Here is a 19,777-nt window from a genome sequence, read left to right on the forward strand (position 1 = left end):
TGCCATGAGGAGGAGTAGCGTTTTATCTCAATGCACTGGGAAACCAGTGGAGTTTAAAGCAGAAGTGCCAGGGTCTTTTTGCCCTTTGAAAGCTGCTGGCTGTGGAGAACAGATGGAGGGGCCGTGGGGAGGCCACTGGGAGAGGGGAGGGGCCTAGAGGGGGCAGGCGCAGGGCACAGGCAGTGTGTGTGGAAGTGTGATCAGCAGGACTTGACAGATGCGGACGGGTGCAGGGGACAGAAAAGTCGAGTGGGGCTGTTTGTAGCCTCCAGGTGGGAGGAGGAGCCCTCTGAGCGTGCCCGTGCTGCACGGAGCTGGCGTTGAGCTGTCCGCCTCCTTGCCCCACAGGTCTGCTCTGCTGGATGAGAAGCGGCGCCTGGAGGCACGAATCGCACAGCTCGAGGAGGAGCTGGAGGAGGAGCAGAGCAACATGGAGCTGCTCAACGACCGCTTCCGAAAGACCACGCTCCAGGTGGCTCAGGCGGCAGCCCGTCACCTGGGAGGGGCCGTGCTGCCCGTCTGGCACGAGTGACTAAACCGTCTCTCCTCTCCAGGTGGACACACTGAATGCAGAGCTGGCGGCCGAGCGCAGTGCTGCCCAGAAGAGCGACAATGCACGCCAGCAGCTGGAGCGGCAGAACAAGGAGCTGAAGGCCAAGCTGCAGGAGCTAGAGGGTGCTGTCAAGTCCAAGTTTAAGGCCACCATCTCGGCCCTGGAAGCCAAGATTGGGCAGCTGGAGGAGCAGCTTGAGCAGGAGGCCAAGTAAGAGGTTTTTGATGCACTAAACCAAAACTCACTGCATCTCTGCGGGCCAGGGCCAGGGCCAGCCTGCAGCCAGGCACTTGCCCTAGAGAGAGTCCCTGTGGCAGGGGAGGTGGCAAGGACACATGTCATCAGAGAGAGAGAGAGAGATGGTGTGAGCCTCCAGGAAGGCTGGGCTCACCTGTCCGCTGTGCCAGGATTCAGCTGGTCAAACTGTGCCTAGGATTTTCTAGGTGCCATAGTTTAATCCTTTTAGCTAACTCCACCACGGTCCATTTCTGTATAACATTTGTCCAGGAACAAATGGACTTTTTGTTTGTTGGGGAAAAGGTCAAAAAGTCTAAAATTCGGGACTCAGACCAGACACGATTCAGAAGCACTGACACGCGGCCTTATTCAGACTCATAGGAGCTTTAATAGGAGAAACATACACCAAGAGTCACAGGTTCAAGAGGCCCACATTTCCCAGGCGCCTTTACTGCTGGACATAGTGCATCTCTGAGCTCCCGCACGCTGTTGTCAATGGGGTTCACCCAATAAGCTCGCTCTCCTTCCTAAGGAACAGTGTAGGCCTGTCTAGAAACATGGTGATTTGCCTTCTAACTAAAGGGTGAGTGTGGGCGGTCCCCTCCCCCATTAGCTGCCATAGCCTGAACATCACAATGGGTCTTTGTTCTGGTCTCCAGGCTAAGAAGTTAGGTGATTAGAATAACCAACCAAGGTTTTTGTCTTCAAAAAGTCCGCACTCCGTATGGCAGGTAGCTTGCGTGTAACGTTTGATCTTTAGGAGATCCCTCAATTAATACCTGCATGTGAAGGAATACGCTTTATCTACCCGTCAGTGTTAGAATACGTTATTAAGGCCCCTCATGACCAGAAGGGAAAAATTTCTGGGCCGTATTTTCATAATTTATTCTCGTCAGAGAGGCCCTGGAAAACACTCCCAACATTTGTCATCTTCCAGAGAAAAGGGACTTTAAAAATTATTGCCTCAATTCGAATTATCATGTCAAGAATTACAAAGGCTAATTAATGGTTGATCATCTTCACAGGGAACGAGCAGCAGCCAACAAACTGGTCCGACGAACGGAGAAGAAACTGAAAGAAATCTTCATGCAGGTCGAAGATGAGCGTCGACATGCAGATCAGTATAAAGAACAGGTAAGGGAAGAAAAGAAGGTGGGCCAGGATGAAATGTCTTCCATCTTAGAAATGCTTTACAAGGAGACGATGCAAATGAGCCACGTGTTACCATTTGGTGACTAAATTAGGAACATGCTCTCTGAGGCCCGGGTTGGGTTAGCACAGTTGGTTAGAGCATCATCCTGATACACCAAGGTTGGGAGTTCGATCTCGTCAGAGCACATACAAAAACAACTGATGAGTCCATAATAAGTAGAACAAGTCAATGTTTCTCTCTGCAAATAAAAAATTGAAAAAAGAAAAAGCTGCCCTAGCCGGTTTGGCTCAGTGGATAGAGTGTTGGCCTGTGGACTGAAGGGTCCTGGATTCGATTCTGGTCAAGGGCACATGCCCAGGTTGCGGGCTCGATCCCCAGTAGGGGCTGTGCAGGAGGCAGCCAATCAATGATTCTCTTATCATTGATGTTTCTCTCCCCCTCTCCCTTCTTCTCTGATATCAATAAAAATACATTTTTTAAATGCTATTTTAAACTCTTAAATTCTAATATTTTAACACACTTGGGCTGTTCCTGCCAGGCACTCCTGGGTGCTGGGGACACAGGTAACTAAGACTCAGTCCCCACCCCTCGGGCTCCCCCAGCACCAGAAATACAGAGGAGGGGCGGGTGAGAGCACACTGAGGGCTTTGAAGTGTGAGGCCGATTTCCTCCGCGAGGTGCACCTTCATGAGTGCAGTGATCTCTGCCTCGCTGTTAGTCTCCCTCCCCAGCACCTCAGATGCCTAGAGTAGTTCCTGGGCAGTGTTAGCAGTCACTGTGTGTCGGCTGAAGCGGGGTGGATGCAGAATAGAAAGCAGAGAGAAAACAAATGTACTGCATGCAGGACCTGAATGGTTTTCCTTGTCTGCATCCAGGCATCTTTTTTTTAAGTATCAGGAGAATCTAATAAGACTGCGGCCAGGTCTGCATAGACAATAGCCTAGGTAGCTGAGGTGGACGGAGGTGATTCTACTGCCTTTGGCCCCAACTCCCCTTCCCTGTTCTTCCCCTGCTCATGAGGCACCCAGCCTTCCCTTCTTACCCCCGCTCTCAGCATAGAGCATGGGGCAGTTCTGGGTGGGCGTGAGCTGCACGAGCGTGACCAGGTCAGGTCTTCACGTGAGGCTTTGAACTTGAAACACCCATATTGAAAGGAGGCATAAACATGAATGTACCATCTCCTGGGGTTGGAGACTCACGTTGCTGGCTCTCCCATAGGTTTAATACCTTATGTGAAGATACTGCACTCATTTTCTGTTAAAAACTCGGGGAGAAAATAGGGTTTTAAGTTTTTAGAGATTTCCTTTGGCGTAGTTTGCTCTGTACACACTGGCTTTGCTGACAACAACAGATCAGGCCTGAGACCAGCCCCCCTTGTAAGCACACGCACTCACGTGGCTGGCGGGCACTCAGGATGCGGTGGGACTGTATCTGGACTCGCCAGTTTGGTTTGACTTGATTCATGTAACTTCCCCAAGATGGAGAAGGCCAATGCCAGGATGAAGCAGCTTAAACGGCAGCTGGAGGAAGCGGAAGAAGAAGCTACACGTGCCAATGCATCTCGGCGTAAACTCCAGCGGGAACTGGATGATGCCACCGAGGCCAACGAGGGGCTGAGCCGTGAGGTCAGCACCCTGAAGAACCGGCTGAGGTGAGCGACCGAGGGGACTCGGAGGCGCTGGGTCTCGTGGAGTCTGTGCCCAAAGCTCCCCAAAACAGCCGGATTTCTAGGCTTAGGGCTTGATTTTTCTGGTTTACTTAGTTCATGTAGAGTTACTCGTTCTTGCTCTTAAGTTTATCCACTCGGGATTTCTGACCTTTCGTAGTCCTTAAGGAGAACAGGAGGAACAACCCCCCCACCCCCCCACCCCACCCCCCACACACACACACCAAGCTGGGACCAGGTCGCATCCATCCATGTCCCAACATCCATGTGAGGAAAGGTCCCAGCCTCTTCTCCCAGGACCCGGCACCATTAGCCCCTCCCCGTCCTCACCCCCACCAGGGAGAGGCCCGAACATGAGCACTGAACTTCCTCCCCCAGAGGAGCAGGCTGGCACAGAAGCTGACAGGCTGGCCCATGGCCAAACTCTGATGTGCCCTGCTTTTGTCCAGCAGTGAGCCAAGAATGGTTTTTACATGCAACAGAGACCTGATATGGCCCACACAGCCTAAGTAAAATATTTACTATCTGCCCTGGGTGGTGTTTCTCAGTGGTTAGAACACTGGCTCAAGCACCAAAGGGTTGCAGGTTCAATTCCCGGTCAAGGGCACATACCTGGGTTATAGGTTTGATCCCTGGCTCCGGCCAGGGCTCGTGTGGGAGGCTGTTTCTCTAACATCAGTGTTTCTTTGTCTCTCCCCCTCCCTCCTTCCCTTCCGTTATGTGCCCTTTATGGAAATACCCTTGGTTAGCAAGCACAGCCAGCCATAACTGGATCAGGTACACTGAGGACCTCCTGCCCACTGCACGCTTGTGCTGGCCAGGATGGCAGTCAGGCGTGGTGACAGCAGAGGTGGAAGGCCCAGAGCCTGTCCTGATCGTGCCACTCACACCCCCAGGTGGTGTGTCCTGAGGAAGGGGTGGAAGTTTGGTGACTGGACAACTTGACTGCCACATGTTCTTACGTGTTTACCCACGTGTCTACTTCCTATTCTTGCCAGGCGAGGCGGCCCAATCAGCTTCTCTTCGAGCCGATCTGGCCGGCGCCAGCTGCACATCGAAGGGGCTTCCCTGGAGCTGTCAGACGATGACACCGAAAGCAAGACCAGTGATGTGAATGAGACACAGCCACCCCAGTCGGAGTAGGGTCACCGGAAGCCAGTGGAGGCAATACAGTGGGACACGAAGGAACGCACCCGGCACCAGCCTGCCTCGGGCCTCCTACAGATGAGGAAGTTGGCAAGCCACAGGACTCCTTACTGCAAGATCAACTGTGTCTTAAGGCTTTCCAGCCTACACATACTGTATCCTGCTTCAGATTTAGGTACAATTGCTCCCCTTTTTATATATATACATACACAGAACATGCACATATTAAACAGACTGTCTCATCATTGCATCTATTTTCCATATATTCATCAAGAGACCATTTTATAATACATGTTAAGAAGAGAACCCTTTTTCAAACCAACTCCAGACCCTTGTTGCCAGTCGCTGGGTATTGGGGCAGCCCCGTGGTTGTTGCTCGGTCGCTCTGCATGCTCTCTGTCATACAGACAGGTAACTTAGCTGTGTTCATGTGGCCCCCGACTCCTCAGCCACATCAATTCTCTTAGGACATTGTGGAACCTAAACTGCACTTGTATCTCATTTCCTTCAAATAACGATCAACACTATTTCAGCGAGCAAACTGTGAAAGGGGCTTTTTGGAAAGATTAGGAGGGGTGGGATGGATTGGGGAAGCAGCATTCATTGGGGATTACCATGCCGTCTCGCTCGAGTTGGTGGTATCCCCTCGTCTCTTCGTGTGAACTGTCCTTGGCCAGGGCTGGTCTGTGCATAGAAAGGATAGGAGCCGCCATGCCGCTGAGGCCCCAGTGGCAGCAATCACGTCGATGCCCGGATGGTCTCCTGAACCCCTGGCTCTGCCAGTGTGCGCCTCGCTTCAGGAACAAGAGCTGTGGGCGCCTAAGCAGGAGTCAGTGGGAGGCCCTCCCTTGCCAGCCAGGCCCCCGTGCTGACCTTACAAATTCAGCCGCTGCTTTGAGCCCAAAATGGGAACATTGGTTTTGTGTCCAAGACTTGTTCCAAGTTTGTTGATGAGGTTACCGACCCTCAAGAACAGATGCCATCTGCCTGAATGTTGACATGCCAGTGGATGTGAATCCCTTTTCATTTTCCCGTTCCCTCCCCTCTGGACAGTGTTAACAGTGAACATTTAACATTCTGTTTTTGGTTGATAGGTAAGCAAACTGACATTACAGAAAGTGCCTTAGACACTACAGCACTAAGACAACGTTAAATATATTATTTGCCTCTGTAACAATTTAATGTATTAAGTTTTGACTGTGCTTCATATCATGTACCTCTCTAGTCAAAGTGGTATTACCAACATTCAGTGACAATGAATCAGTGTTAAGTACAAATCCCTGATCCTCTGCAATGTGCTTGAAAACACAAACCTTTTGGGTTAAAAGCTTTAACATCTTTAGGAAGAACTTGTCATGTGGGTTTGGAACCTTTGATTTTACCCCGTTATGAACTGTACTGGCTGTTGACCACCAGACACCTGACTGCAAATATCTTTTCTTGTATTCCCATATTTCTAGACAATGATTTTTGTAAGACAATAAATTTATTCATTATAGATATTTACGCCTGCTCTATTTACTTGGAGGAAAAAGCACCCATTAAGAATAAACAGACCTCAATAAATGAGAATAATCATGTGAATGTGGAATCTGTTTTCTTACCTTCTGTTCTCAATTTCCCATCTGTGATCTGATTGGCAGCTGAGAGTCCCACAGACTTAAAAGGCCCCCTTTTTCTGAGGGCGCTGCGCTCCCAAGTGTCAGGTGACAGGCTAGTTCTCTGGGCAGTCGGCTACAAGTCGCATCCTGCCCAGTGGCCTCTGTGTGTAGCTGCATTGGGGAGGAAAGGGCCCTGGGCTGGCGACCCGCTCGCTAATAGAAAAGGGCTGAGGATGAAGCCGTTGGAGGGTTTCGGTCACCAGCTGATGGAGCTGTTTGCTGGACTGGAGTATTTTAAGAAATCCAAGGTTCAGACTGCATTTTCAAGCAGTATTCACACTGAAAATAATTGGGGGGGAGGGTGGGATTCAGTAATAAGACCCAAGGGAAGCCTCACTAGTGTGGGTCAATTAGGATGGGCTGGAGAGGAGTAACTAAGGGATCACAAAATCACGTAGGAAATGCTGGCTTTTTTGTTATTATTCCCTAATATTCATAGTTCAGGCTGGCCCTGGGGGCACACGGCACATACCCAGGCTTCCTGGCAGGGAATGTAAAAAATGGACAGACGTACTGTACTCCTTTCCTCCCTGTCACTACCAAGGGAGAAAAAGGTGAGTTACCACATTCCGTGTGTCCACCCTGGCATTCAACTATCTTAGTTTGGTCCAGGTGCGTGTGGAATTCAGAGGCTGGTTTTCCTCAGAAGGAATGCTTCCCGCCTGGCTGGTGTGGCTGGTGTAGTCACTGTTGCTGACTACTCAGCTATCGGGAGAAACTCAATCTCCACAGCCTGACTCCAGAGATGCCAGCCATAAGGAACCTTTCCTTACTAAACAAGCCACCGCTGCGTAGTCTCAGGAAAGGTAGTTCATAAAACCTTTGACGGGCACTGACAGCACAAGGAAGACAGTTCATGGGAGCTGGGCTTTGTGTCAAAGACTAAAGCTGCTGGCCAGCTGCCACCCAGGAGAGGGTTCATCGTGAGGAAGAGACCAGGCGAGACTTGAGAAAGCCTGTCCTTTTGTTGAGATGAGGCGGGGGTTTTAACACATTTCGTGCCGCATAGAAATCTCGAAGACATACGCCAGGGACCGCATGTTTTGGGGCAAACTGCACGTTATTTAAACCATCATAACTACAGATCATAATGCACTTTAGGTGTTGTTTTGCAATAATTATAACATTTTTATTTACAAAAACAAACAATTGAAGTTCCTAGTACTATTTAACGTATGGTACTGCGTAAAACATTTTCCTCTATGAAGAGGGACCAAACAAAATTTACATAAGTATCTAGATTCACTCCTTTTTCCATGGGCGGCACAAACTCTACAGGCTCTCGTAGGAAACTTTTTCTTTCCACTCGTTGGAATACACGTAGGTTCATGCTGCTTCATATCACCTGACAGCCTTTTGGGTGGATCTTTACGAGGTGCTCCCCTTGCACCCCCAGGGGAAGGGCTGGACAGATTTGTCTCTGGTTCCGGAGAGCCTTCATTATTGTCATCCGTTATCCAGTCTCTCGCCACCGATAGCAGAAACTGTTTATACTTCATTTTTGCTTGTGGATTGAGGACGTTGTACACTCTAAATGAATTGAAAAGTCCACAGTTTATACGGTGCAGCACTACTTTTTTTGTCCATTTCATCGTTTTCCTTAGAATGGAACAACACGAAAGGAAGTGTATCCGTTTCGTTGGTTTCCTTCCTTTTTCTGAGAGAGGGCATTTCTAAAAGCACCAGGAACTTGAAGACGAAGACTATTCGAATGACCAAAATACAATGTAACTGCAATGCTTTATGGGTTCGTGCAATTATATAGTTTTTCGTAGATTGACCTGCACGGTTTCCACCAATGAGATCGCTTCATTCGATGTGGACAAGACAGTGTGTTGACATCTAAGGTCCATAACAGATGGCGCGTGAAAAACGAGAACACTCGTGAGCGGTCCTTAACAGATGGCGCGTGAAACACGAGAAAGCTCGTGAGCGGTGCGAAAGGTGTTAACATGCAGCTCTTCACGCTGTCTGCCCTTGCCACATCCTAGGCTTTCTTTTTTAATGCATCCACTCGGGAATTATTTTAAACCGCGTCAGTAGGAATAGCACACCTATAGTCCTAGTGGGACTGGCCTGAGGGTGTAACTGATGTCACCTTTCCTTCCTGTCACCAGTTCCCCATCCCTGGAAACCGCGCTAAGATGAAGTGTGAGCCTGAAGACAAGCTGTGGCATCCTCTCACAGGAGCCCCCTGTGGCTCTGGGCAGGACTGACCCATGGCCCCTGCCTCCTGAAACCAATGCTCTGTGTCAAGCCTGGAGAAGAAAGAGCTCAAAGCTGTCAACCACCACTTCCTGTCTCATCCTCACCCCCTTAGAAAGCCCACACAGGAACAGGCCGTAGGCTGGGATCTAGAAAGTTCCAGGCAGGTCTGAGAGGGAAGCCTGTGACTGAGACCCAAAGGGAGTCCCCTGCACCATCGGTTCTAGTCACTGGGAACTCATATCTGTACCAAGTTCTGAGCACCTGCTAGAGTGCTGGACCCTGTGCCAGCTGTCAGGACCAGATGGGGTGCCCACTCCTAGTGGAGCCTCGTATCGTTTGGGAATCTAGCAAATCTTGTGACGTGTCTCATACAATTGACAGAAATCTAATGCAAAACTTTCAATAAGGGTATATGGGCATGATGCCAGCTTTCAAAGACAATGTTAACGATAATTCCAGTACCTGTGTACCACACACGGAAGTGTGACCATGTCCTTCAACCCTTCCCAAGACTAGAATTCCATGTTTGACTCATTACAACACAGATCTATTTGTTTTTTCCAAGTAGCCCCCCAATAATGGACTTCATCCCCACTGACAGGATGTCATGAAGCCTCATTCAAGATGTAAAATGGCATCTATTAAACTCGAGTCTGACAAGCATCCAAGCAGAGCCACTGCCTCCTACAAAATGCCATCCTGCATAGGCCCTAAGACACCCGTGTTCTCACATGTGAACTCGTGCGTCTCACAAGTGCCACCAGTAGGTGGCAGCTGTGATGTGGCTGTCAGAGGAAGGTCAATAAACCCCAAGCATCAGATCCTGCAGAACGGATACCAGCAGCCTTCAAGAAAATTCTGGAGCCATCGACAGAACATCTTTTCAGAAACACGGCATCACCAGCGCTCACCGGGACCCAGAGGACAACACTGCTTGGAAAACTGCAAGGACAACTCGTCAGAAGTGGTTCACAACATGAAGTCGTAGCCACGTCTCACAGTTTCCTTTTTGTATATGAAGTGTGATGTGATGAAAACCTGTCTAAAATCTTAAAGAATCCTCAATAAATATAAAAAGTCAAAATGATAAGCATTTTCACAGTTCTACTGGCACATTTTTTTTTTAAATATATTTTATTGATTTTTTACAGAGAGGAAGTGAGAGAGATAGAGAGTTAGAAACATCGATGACAGAGAAACATCGATCAGCTGCCTCCTGCACATCTCCTACTGGGGATGTGCCCGCAACCCAGGTACATGCCCTTGACCGGAATCGAACCTGGGACCCCTCAGTCCGCAGGCCGACGCTCTATCCACTGAGCCAAACCGGTTTCGGCATACTGGCACATTTCTTAACGGTTCACAAAATAAGGTGCGCATAATTGCTGGTTTGAGATTCTGTGAACTGATGTGCGCTCCCCCCGGGGCTGGCGCTGGGGTGGAGCCTGGGCCTACTTGTTCTTAGTGCCATGAGACGTCATCCCTAAAGTAGAAAGAGCTTGTATAGCTTATGTAAGACTCGAGACTTAAAGAAAATAATTTAGTGACACCAAAAATGCAGAGGTGTATGCCCTAAAGTCTAGATGACAGTGGGATTCGCTGGGATTTTTTCCTAGTTAAAACAATCACCTTTTTTTAACCAGAAAAAGTGTTTCTCAGTTCCATCATGAACCGACAGGGAGCAACAGGGCCCTAGCTCATTTGGATGACACTCATCTGACTGTTTATCCAAACTGTGCCAGGCCTGCTTGCCCGGCACCCTCCAGACCTCCACCAGCACCCACAACCAGGCAGGACCTCCGCGTTTTAATGGGCACTAGTCAAACTTGACACCTGATTACAAACTCCCCAAAAGTAAACAAGCTAAATTCCTATTCAGTTTGCATCGCGTTTCGCTTGGTGAAGGCTTCAGAGCTGACAGGCAACTAACATAACTGCAAACCATAACCCACATGGCACAAACCCACCTGGTCCCCCAGCCAGCTCTCTACGCTTTGCTCTGTTCTCACATTTGCCTCTTCACATGTGCTATCTTACCAAGGGAGTCTGTTAAACTAATATTTACTCCAGGTTATTGTTTGTCCTTAACATTTAAAAAAGGTGACTGTAGCCCTAACCGGTTTGGCTCAGTGGATAGAGCATCGGCCTGCGGACTGAAGGGTCCCAGGTTCGATTCCGGTCAAGGGCATGTACCTTGGCTGCGGACACATCCCCAGTAGGGGGCGTGCAGGAGGCAGCTGATCGATGTTTCTCTCTCATCAATATTTCTAACTATCCCTCTACCTTCCTCTCTGTAAAAAATAAATAAAACATATTTAAAAAGAAATAAATAAATAAATAAATAAATAAGGTGACTGTATTCCCACAGGTCCTATTTTTAGTCATAGGACCAGTTTTCAGATAAGATGCTTTAAGTCATAAGAAGATTTACAAAGATGCCTCCTCCCCTACTCCCATTTTTAAGAATGATTCAAGTAACAGCTAAATTTTGAAGGCCAAGCTAGCGTTTCTCAATTTGTTTCAACCTTTGGGGCAAAAGTAGAGAGAAAACTCCTTGAAATAAATATTGGAAGGAGGAAAAGGCTCCTTTAGCATCTTCTAATCTAGGCAAACAGAAAACTGACTGCTTGGACCCATCCCCTTTCTGGGCTCAGTCCCACCAGCAGCCGGACTGGCTGTTTGTGCTGGCCAGGCAGGACGACGTGGCTTTAGCACAGTGGTTCTCAACCTTCCTAATGCCGCGACCCTTTAATACAGTTCCTCATGTTGTGGTGACCCCCAATTTCATTGTTACAAATTGAACATAATGAAAGCATAGTGATTAATCACAAAAACAATATGTAATTATATATGTGTTTTCCGATGGTCTTAGGCGACCCCTGTGAAAGGGTCGTTCGACCCCCAAAGGGGTCGGGACCCACAGGTTAAGAACCGCTGCTAGCAAGATGCTCCCTAAAGCTGAGGCTCCACGCCAGGACACCTCCCCTGCCCCAGAGGTACCATTCCCACCTTGGCTCTCAGAGATGCTAATGGCCCTTCTGCAACAGCTGCTGAGAGCAGCACAGTCAATACTCAAGTACAGAATTGGAAGCGGAGGGGGTGCATCACATTCCTCCTGCTGCAAAGGCTGTGCCTGCCCCACACATTTCCCAGCATCCACAGCAGCTCATCTCGAGGCACAAGACAGAGTCAGGGCAACGAGGCCTCAAGTCTGGGAAAGCGGAGAACAGAGCAGAAAGAGAGCTCACTTCCAACCCTGGCTTTGCTATGGACTAGCTGTGTGAGTTCAGGCCAGTCACCAACACTCCGGGCCCACCTTCCCTTCTGTAAACAGGTAAGCCAGCCCACCTCCTCTCAGGCTGCCTACCTAACTCGCATACGCCCAGCTTTGGCTTCAGACCTCAGCCGAGTTGGTTGGGCGTAGTTCCTACCCTCCGGGTTGAAAGGCAGTGGAGCACTCACTCCTACTCTCATGCATTTCAGGAGCGAGGGATGGGACGGGTGGTGAGAGAACAGTATCTGGAGGCAAGAGGACTCACCACCTGAAGATTCACCCCCTCCAAGCAGGGGGACCACCCGTGGACCCAGCTCAGGGGAGGGATCACCCCTAAAAGTTTCAGCGAGGGCCAGGCAGACCTAGGCATGGGTCGGCCCCAGGAAGAGAACCCACTCAGAGGCAGGAGCCTGCTAGGCAATCTTTAGCTAGAAGAGCAAACAGAATGTGGTAGCTTTCGTGTCAGCAGCAAATGTTCTAGCTGAGCATTTAACCAAATCATCCAAACAGCTGAAACTGAGGCCAGGGGAGTCATCCAGCTTCCCCATGGGTCATACGCCGAGGGCAGCTGTTGCTATAAAGCCCAGCAGCGTGTTCCTGCCCTTTCACTCGCCTGGCCCTTGCTCTCCTGGACCCGAAGCAGAGATGACATCCGGGGATGACACTGGGCCTCTGCAGCCAGGGCCTCCCCTGCCACCACCTGACTGAACTGACAGACCATCGGGATGAGACGATTCCAGGGGTGCTCAGCTAAGAAGGAACCGGGAAATCACTGGGAGCCAGGGACGACGACTCAGGGCTCCAGAACTCATCGCTGCTTTCACCAGAGTAGCTCTGCTCTTATGTGTTAGATCTGGGGTCCCTGCATTAACAAAGGTCTGGCTAAACGTTTCAGCCTCTGGTCTAATCCAATTGCTTCAATGATAGGGAAAGAAGCTGCGAGTTGCCGCCCATCAGAAAGAGGCCTGAAGTTCTCCGTTCGCCTGCTCCACAGCTCAACTGGGCACAGCACACCCCCCTGGAAACATCTCTCGGGAGGCAGCTCACAGCAAAACCTCCAGGAACAACTAACAGAAGTATTCCTGCCCACATATTAGCAGGCAGAAGAAAGTTTTTAATGTATCCTCCTTAAAGTTCAGTATTCCCTTAGGAACTTGATTCACTTACTTTTCACTTATTTAGTTTTAAAACTACACACTATCCTGGTTTTGCTCTGTTATAAGCAATGTTCAGAACGTGATACATTCGTACTGACTCCTATGTCTGTACATTTCTCAAGTCCAGTCACCTATGTCTTGCAAACATCGGGCACCTCCTTTCACTTGCCAACATCAACCTGAGGGATAGGAGAAAAGCCCAGGCCCGAGTAACCTCTACTCCCAGGACACCACACACATCATGACAGGCAGCACAGAGAAGGGCCAGCGCCTGGCTCCATCGCAGTTACCCTGTGACCTTGCGAGTGGCCTCCCTCAAAGTCCAGGTCCTCCCTCCAGGTTTGCATGAGGCGCGGGGCCATCTCAGGCTGCCCCGGAGACTCAGCTATGAGGACCGGCCTGAGCACACCTGCTCGAGCATCAGACTTCTCCGGAGGCTGCTGAACTGCCTCTGCCCACTCCGCGCTGCTGTCCACCCACATGTCCCATGTCGGAGCAGAAGCGACATCGGAACCTGGCTGTGTAACTCCAGCTCTTCTCCCACAGGATGGCGGGGACCCAATAACGCAACCTTGATACTTTTTTGTGTGAAATTTATTGTTTCCACATTAAAAGATTTTTTGGAGGGGAAGTACTTTCTCTTTTTTTTTTTTTAACCACATGATGATTCTATACAGTCGCCCAGAGTAGGACACCATCATAAGTCATTAACATGCCGTATGAGTTCTGAATAAATAAAAGCTACAAAGCCCAAGTTATTTACAAATATCTTGGGCAATAATGTTTACAAACCTATGTACAAAAAAACAAATGTAAACAGTAAATGCAGCATGAGAGTAATCAAAGGATGCACAGGGATAACCACTTGGGGTCAGTCTGCCCCCCAGGAGCTGGCACCAGCCAGCCCCCGGCATCAGGCCACTCAGTCCTTCCTAACACAACTGGAGAGGCCTGCAGAACAAAACCAAAAAGCTGTGAAGCTGTCATTTAACTGAAGGACCAGAAAGCTGGTAGGTGGCTGCCACCACCTCCACCCTCGTCTGAGGCACACGGAGGAGAAGACAGCAGAGGCCCAGCTGTCTGTCCCAGGCCCCACAGGCTCCTGCTCTGGGAGGCCAAGCTATGGAATGCTAACTGCTGAAGTAAAATCACAAGGCGCAGTAATGAGACTGGAGAACTCAGTGGTCCTAGGGTAATGAGACTGTGTTCCCTAATTCAGTGACCTTCCTGACTGTCTGCCAGCAACAGGCCCAGCTGTGTGGGGTGGAGCTGGGGACAAACACATGATCATGAGCACAAAGGTGCTTGGGTGGGAGCTCAGGAGGGCACACGTTGACCTGATTTGGGAGAGAACGTCTAAAAGATTTGCAATGTCCTAAATACAACTAAATCCTATCAGTACAGCAGGGTGGGCTATGAGGCAGGTATGATGAATGGGTACTTCTGCATCCAGTGACCAAGTAATACATGTACGTATCACTTTGTGACCCACAAAAGTGCAATCATGTGAAACCAACGGCACTACGGCGAGAAGAGAAAATAGCCAGTATTGATATCGCGCAGTCCTGGGGCTGGGCAGGGCCCAGCAGCCACCACTGCATGCAGCCTGCCCTCTCTCTGCCAGCCCTAGGGAGGCAGACAGAGCCACGGGCTGGGCCCAGGCACCGAAGGGTGAGGCGTGGGTGTCCTGGGTTGTTGGAGGAGGGCAAGAGCCCCCATTTGGAAGCTGGGCACTCACACACTGAGAGGCAGCATACCTGGTGCCGACGAGGGGCGCGAGGAGCCCAGACCAGGAGGAGGAGGAGCTGGGTCAAAGCCGTTTACTGCCCTGTGGGGGTGACAGAGCAGAGAAGGGAAGGGGAAGAAAAAGAGAGACTGTCATTTAAAACCACTTGACACACAGCAAGAAATTCATTTGCTCTCTAAAACTATCCCTCTTCCCGGCCCATAGCAGAATCCCGACGGCCCAGGGCAGAGTGGCTGCCTCGAGCATCAGTTGGTTAGACTTGAGAACTCAGTGGTCCTACAGTAATGAGACTACGGGCAGCTTCATCACACGGGCCACTGCAGCCACAACTAAATGATAAAATAGTATACGACCATTAACAATCCATTTCCCCACGCTCGACCAGCATGACTCAATGGTTGAGTGTCAACCTATGAACCAGGAGATCATGGTTTGATTCCCAGTCAGGGCACATGCCTGGGTTGCAAGTTTGATCCCCAGTAGGGAGCGTGCAGGAGGGAGCTGATCAATGATTCTCTCTTACCATTGATGTTTCTATCTCTCTCTCTGTCCCTTCCTCTCTGAAATCAATAAAAATATTTTTAAAATCCATTTCCACAGTTCTTTAATAGCATGGGAAAATATTCAGAATGTAATTAATGGTGAGTAGGAAAAGGTTACCAAACTGTATATGTTAAATGATGTGAAGAAAAAAGAAAAAGTGTAAATAATATATATTCTAGATTCTAGACCAGGGGTGGGCAAACTTTTTGACTCGAGGGCCACAATGCGTTCTTAAACTGGACCGGAGGGCCGGAACAAAAGCATGGATGGAGTGTTTGTGTGAACTAATATAAATTCAAAGTAAACATCATTACATAAAAGGGTACGGTCTTTTTTTTTTTTTAGTTTTATTTATTTCAAATGGGCCGGATCCAGCCCGCGGGCCGTAGTTTGCCCACGGCTGTTCTAGACTATAGCCCCTTATATAGATAGGCATTACTACCTGTGTAGCTAATTCTAGAATGTGTGGAGGTACTCACACATACATACATACACACACACACACACACACACACACACATATGTACATAAAATCATATATATTGTAGAAATAAAATTTAACAAGTTACTTTTCTTCCCTCTGGGTTATGGGTAAATTTTGTTTACTACTTTATACTTTTTTGTTGTTTTCCAAATCTCCTACAATATACATGAATATCTTAATAAAGGGGGAAAGTAACTTTTTTACATTGTTAAGCAAGCAAAGCCAGCTGGGGAGGCTGCTCTGCAGACTCATGAGCAACCAGCCCAGCACAGGATCTACAAGGAGGGCCGCGCACCTGAGCCCAGGGATGCAGAGCGCCCACCTCAGCCCACCCATCTGGCAGCACAGCCGCGGGAAGCAGTGAGGGGTGAGTGCGAGGCCTGGAACCTCTCAGGAAGCCACTTCAGCCTCTCCGTCCTGGAAAACTTCCCAGGAAAGTGTCCCACTAGCAATTTGGGAAATGCAGCGAATTGCAAAAGGCCGCACTCACCACACTTGCCCACCACTGCCCCCCGCCATCCACTCATCAGAGGGGTTTAGGGAGTTGAGTATAGACTCATTCTTCACATTCCCCACAAAGATAAGTGCTACATACACTGAAGAGGTGAGTATAATCTCAGAGAAACAGGCATGCAAAAGAGACTTGACTAAATGACCCCACGTTACTCTGAAGAAACAGTTAATGCCTGAGGAAATAACCTCAGAGTCCAGATTTCGAGTTTGAAGTCAAGCTACCCACACAGAGCTACAGGGCTCTACATGTCGTTTCTCCCTGCTGTACACCCGTGTTCTGTTTAGGGCTAGGGGAGGCCTGATATTTGAGCCTCGTCGTATGTGAAAACTTGAAATCATCCCTCCTACTCTCCCAAGGCTATCCGCCTGTGCCTCCTCCGGGGGTAGGGGCCCCATCCTATATGCCACTGCAGCCCTCACATAGTAAGCCCAGCTGTCACTTGTCTGACTAGTCCCAGAGCCACCAATGCCCGCCTCTCCTCAAAGCCCAAGGAGAACCAGGCAGGCCTCACAAACCTCAGCTTTACACAGGTGAACACCACATTCTGCAGGCTGTACTACAGACACCCCCAAAACCAGCAGAAAGGGAGCACTTTGGGTGCCAGGAAGAACCTGGCACCTGCTCCACAGGGGTGTGCAAAAGCAGCGACCATAAGGATGGCTCCACGTGCAGGCTTAGGACTGAGATTTGGCATTTTCAAATTAGATCTTTAAAGAACATAAAGTCCATCCCCATTGTTGTTATTGCTCAAAAAACCAAAGCAGGAGAAGGTCCAGCCATTCACCTGAGTTCACCTACGAGCCCATCAATGGGGAAGCAGGGCTCATAACTTGCCTCCAGATGGCCAGGCCATTCTCCTTTCCCAGCATCCTCCTGGCCAGAGGAGACCTGACAGCCCTCAGTGAGCAACCACTTTGGTGCTCCCACCCCAAGTCAGCTCTAGTGGGAAAAACAAGCAGTGCGATCAGAATACAAAAGGACAAGAAGCTAGGTGAGTCGTTCTCAGTATGAATGGGAATGGAAATTCTGATTTGCAAGTTGGACAGAATAGACAGAGAATAACAAGGGCCTCACCTAGCACTTCTTTCCTGAGCCAAGAAGTGGGACGCAGAAGACCAGAGGGAGAGAGCTGACCCTAGAGGTAGGATTGTGTCTGGTGAGGCACCTTCAGGAAACTGCAAAGCTGTGAAATGGGGAAAGAAACCTCCATATTCACATTTGGTTTCAGGAAGCAGCAAAAGAGCTGAAAGGAAATGTCCCAGTGGACACCACAGAAATGAATGGAAAGAGAGCAGGCAGGGGTGGGACACAGATCTTGGGAATTATCTATGTGAACAGGTTACAGAAGCTATGAAGTCTCATGGCCTTACCACCAAAATCTAGTTAAAGAGTCTGAAAAACAGAGACTCCAGCTGAGAAAAGAAACTAAGGTGAGTTGTAAAATGGCAACAGAAGTGAAAAGGGCACCTTTATAAGCTAGTCAGGAGGACAATAAATAGAACACAACAGTGATGACGTATGGACACTAAATCCATCAAAGCAGCAAGTGGAGGACACCTGAGAGGGCGGGAGAGAAAGGCCTGAGAGTGAACCAGCGCTCATGCAGGAGGCAGCAGACACACTCCAGACCCGTCTTCCTAGTTAGATGGTCCATGGGAGCCTCGCAGCTCAGCCAGCTCGCAACCTTGCCCCAGGCCCTACAAACTGAAATGTGCCTTCCTGAAAACTGAGAAGAAAGGCAGATCTTATACACGTCTCCATCTATCATTCCAATGTTTCTCAGAGGGGAGAGTCCCCCCAGCAAGGCTCCGTAGTCATTAGTGCCTGCTTTGAAAAAACAAGACACATTGGTAACAGGAAGAACCCAGTCCCACAAAGACATTCAAATATGGTCCCAGGACCTGCCCGTTACCCGTGCCCCCACTCGAGTCCTGCATCATCTCTCAGCACCTGACCACACAGCGAGTGCCTGCTATTCACAACTGCCCCAGCACCACTACAACTCATCAGTTTGGTTTTGCAAAGCTGAACCAACTTTGGTATACAGGTGAGTCAAACAGGAATTTGAAGGCTCACTTATGGGCTGTAAGTTGGTTAAAGCAGTCAGCCCCATGCAGTTAGTGAAAACAGTTTGTTAATGGGTCTCCCACCACACATCATGATTGAAAAAGAATAAGAAATAGCACAGCAAACAAATTCAGTTACCCATGAACAACGTGGGAAATATGACTTTTTCTTGCCTAATAAAAAAAAGGAAAAAACATTAAACAGTAATGCAAATTCTATTTTCATACTGTGCCCTAAAATTAGTGTATGCCCACCTACCTACACATACCCCAAAAGAAATCTGACTGGCTTACAAAATTAGGGTAAGTGATACACAGAAAACTAAATAAACGCTATGAAGAAAAAAAGAATATTTTTGAGATAATATAAATGACTATACTACACAGAATTTGTATCTTTTCAGATTAAGGGCTCCTAGTGGTTGGAAGAAGCAGAGCAACACCTGGGAAGTAGGTCCAGCGAGCCATATTTTAGGAACTTGCAGAGGTGATCACAGACTAGATAAAAATCCTGATTCCAAGAAGCCCTCAATAACCAGAACTTACAGAATATTTTCAAGTCCTATAAAGTAAATGTAATAATAAGGTATACTGTTTTATGTAGCAAGGCCTCACTGCGCATGACACACATGCACACTCACACACAAACTGGCTTTGATTAACCTCCCCAAACAATGCTCCTCCAGGATCCTAGGAGGCCGGTAAAGCTAGTGCCAGTGCTCCAGACACTGCCCAGGAGCAAGAGGTAGAGCAGGCACATCCTAGAGCCCAGACTTCAAAATGAAGAGCTTTTCTCACACTGAAACTGCAAGCTGCAGTCTGTAAGAACTGGCATTTCTTCTTTTAACCTGACATTAATCATGGAGCAGAGAGTTAGGATACTTCCCCAATTCCTCTCGCAGCTGGTAAATACCATCCTGGTTTTTAATCTAGCCAACTAGAGGCCCGGTGCACAAAATTTGTCCACGGGGGGGGGGGGGGGGGGGGTGGGAGGACGGGGCGGGAGAGGGTCCCCTCAGCCCAGCCTGCACCCTCTCCAATCCAAGACCCCTTGGGGGATGTCCGACTGCCAGTTTAAACCCGCAGTCGGACATCCCTCTCAATCCTGGACCGCTGGTTCCTAATCGCTCACCTGCCTGCCTGGTCGCCCCTAACTGTCCCCCCGCCCCATTGCCGGCCTGATCGCCCCTCACTGCCTCTGCATGCCGACCTGATCACCCCTAACTTACCCTCCTGCCAGCCTGGTTGCCCTGACTGCCCCCCGCTGCCAGCCAGGTCGCCCCCAACTGCCCCCTCCCTGCCAGCCTGGTCGCTCCTAACTTCCCTACCCGCCCCCCCCCCCCCCCCCCCGCCGACCTGGTCACCCTT

The 19,777-nt window shown here is 49.3% G+C and overlaps 1 protein-coding gene and 1 long non-coding RNA gene across 2 annotated transcripts; one reads left to right on the plus strand and one right to left on the minus strand.

Moving 5' to 3' along the window:
* Positions 1-272: 272 nt before the first annotated feature.
* Positions 273-6,257, plus strand: LOC139001310 (myosin heavy chain, embryonic smooth muscle isoform; the record flags this gene model as incomplete). The annotated part of the gene is made up of 5 exons (XM_070402998.1): positions 273-472; positions 555-763; positions 1,816-1,924; positions 3,422-3,594; positions 4,608-6,257. Coding segments are annotated over 5 exons (836 nt in total), but the record flags the coding sequence as incomplete, so codon positions are not given.
* A 1,103-nt stretch (positions 6,258-7,360) lies between these two features.
* Positions 7,361-19,401, minus strand: LOC139001309 (uncharacterized). The gene is made up of 3 exons (XR_011469943.1): positions 18,549-19,401; positions 14,813-14,883; positions 7,361-7,946 (listed from the first exon to the last, which is right to left on the minus strand). It is a non-coding gene; the product is annotated as an uncharacterized lncRNA (long non-coding RNA).
* Positions 19,402-19,777: the final 376 nt, after the last annotated feature.

This window comes from Myotis yumanensis, unplaced genomic scaffold (assembly GCF_028538775.1).
Source record: "Myotis yumanensis isolate MYYU_CA2020_CCGP unplaced genomic scaffold, mMyoYum1.0.hap1 SCAF_336, whole genome shotgun sequence".
NCBI classification, from domain to species: Eukaryota; Metazoa; Chordata; class Mammalia; order Chiroptera; family Vespertilionidae; genus Myotis; species Myotis yumanensis.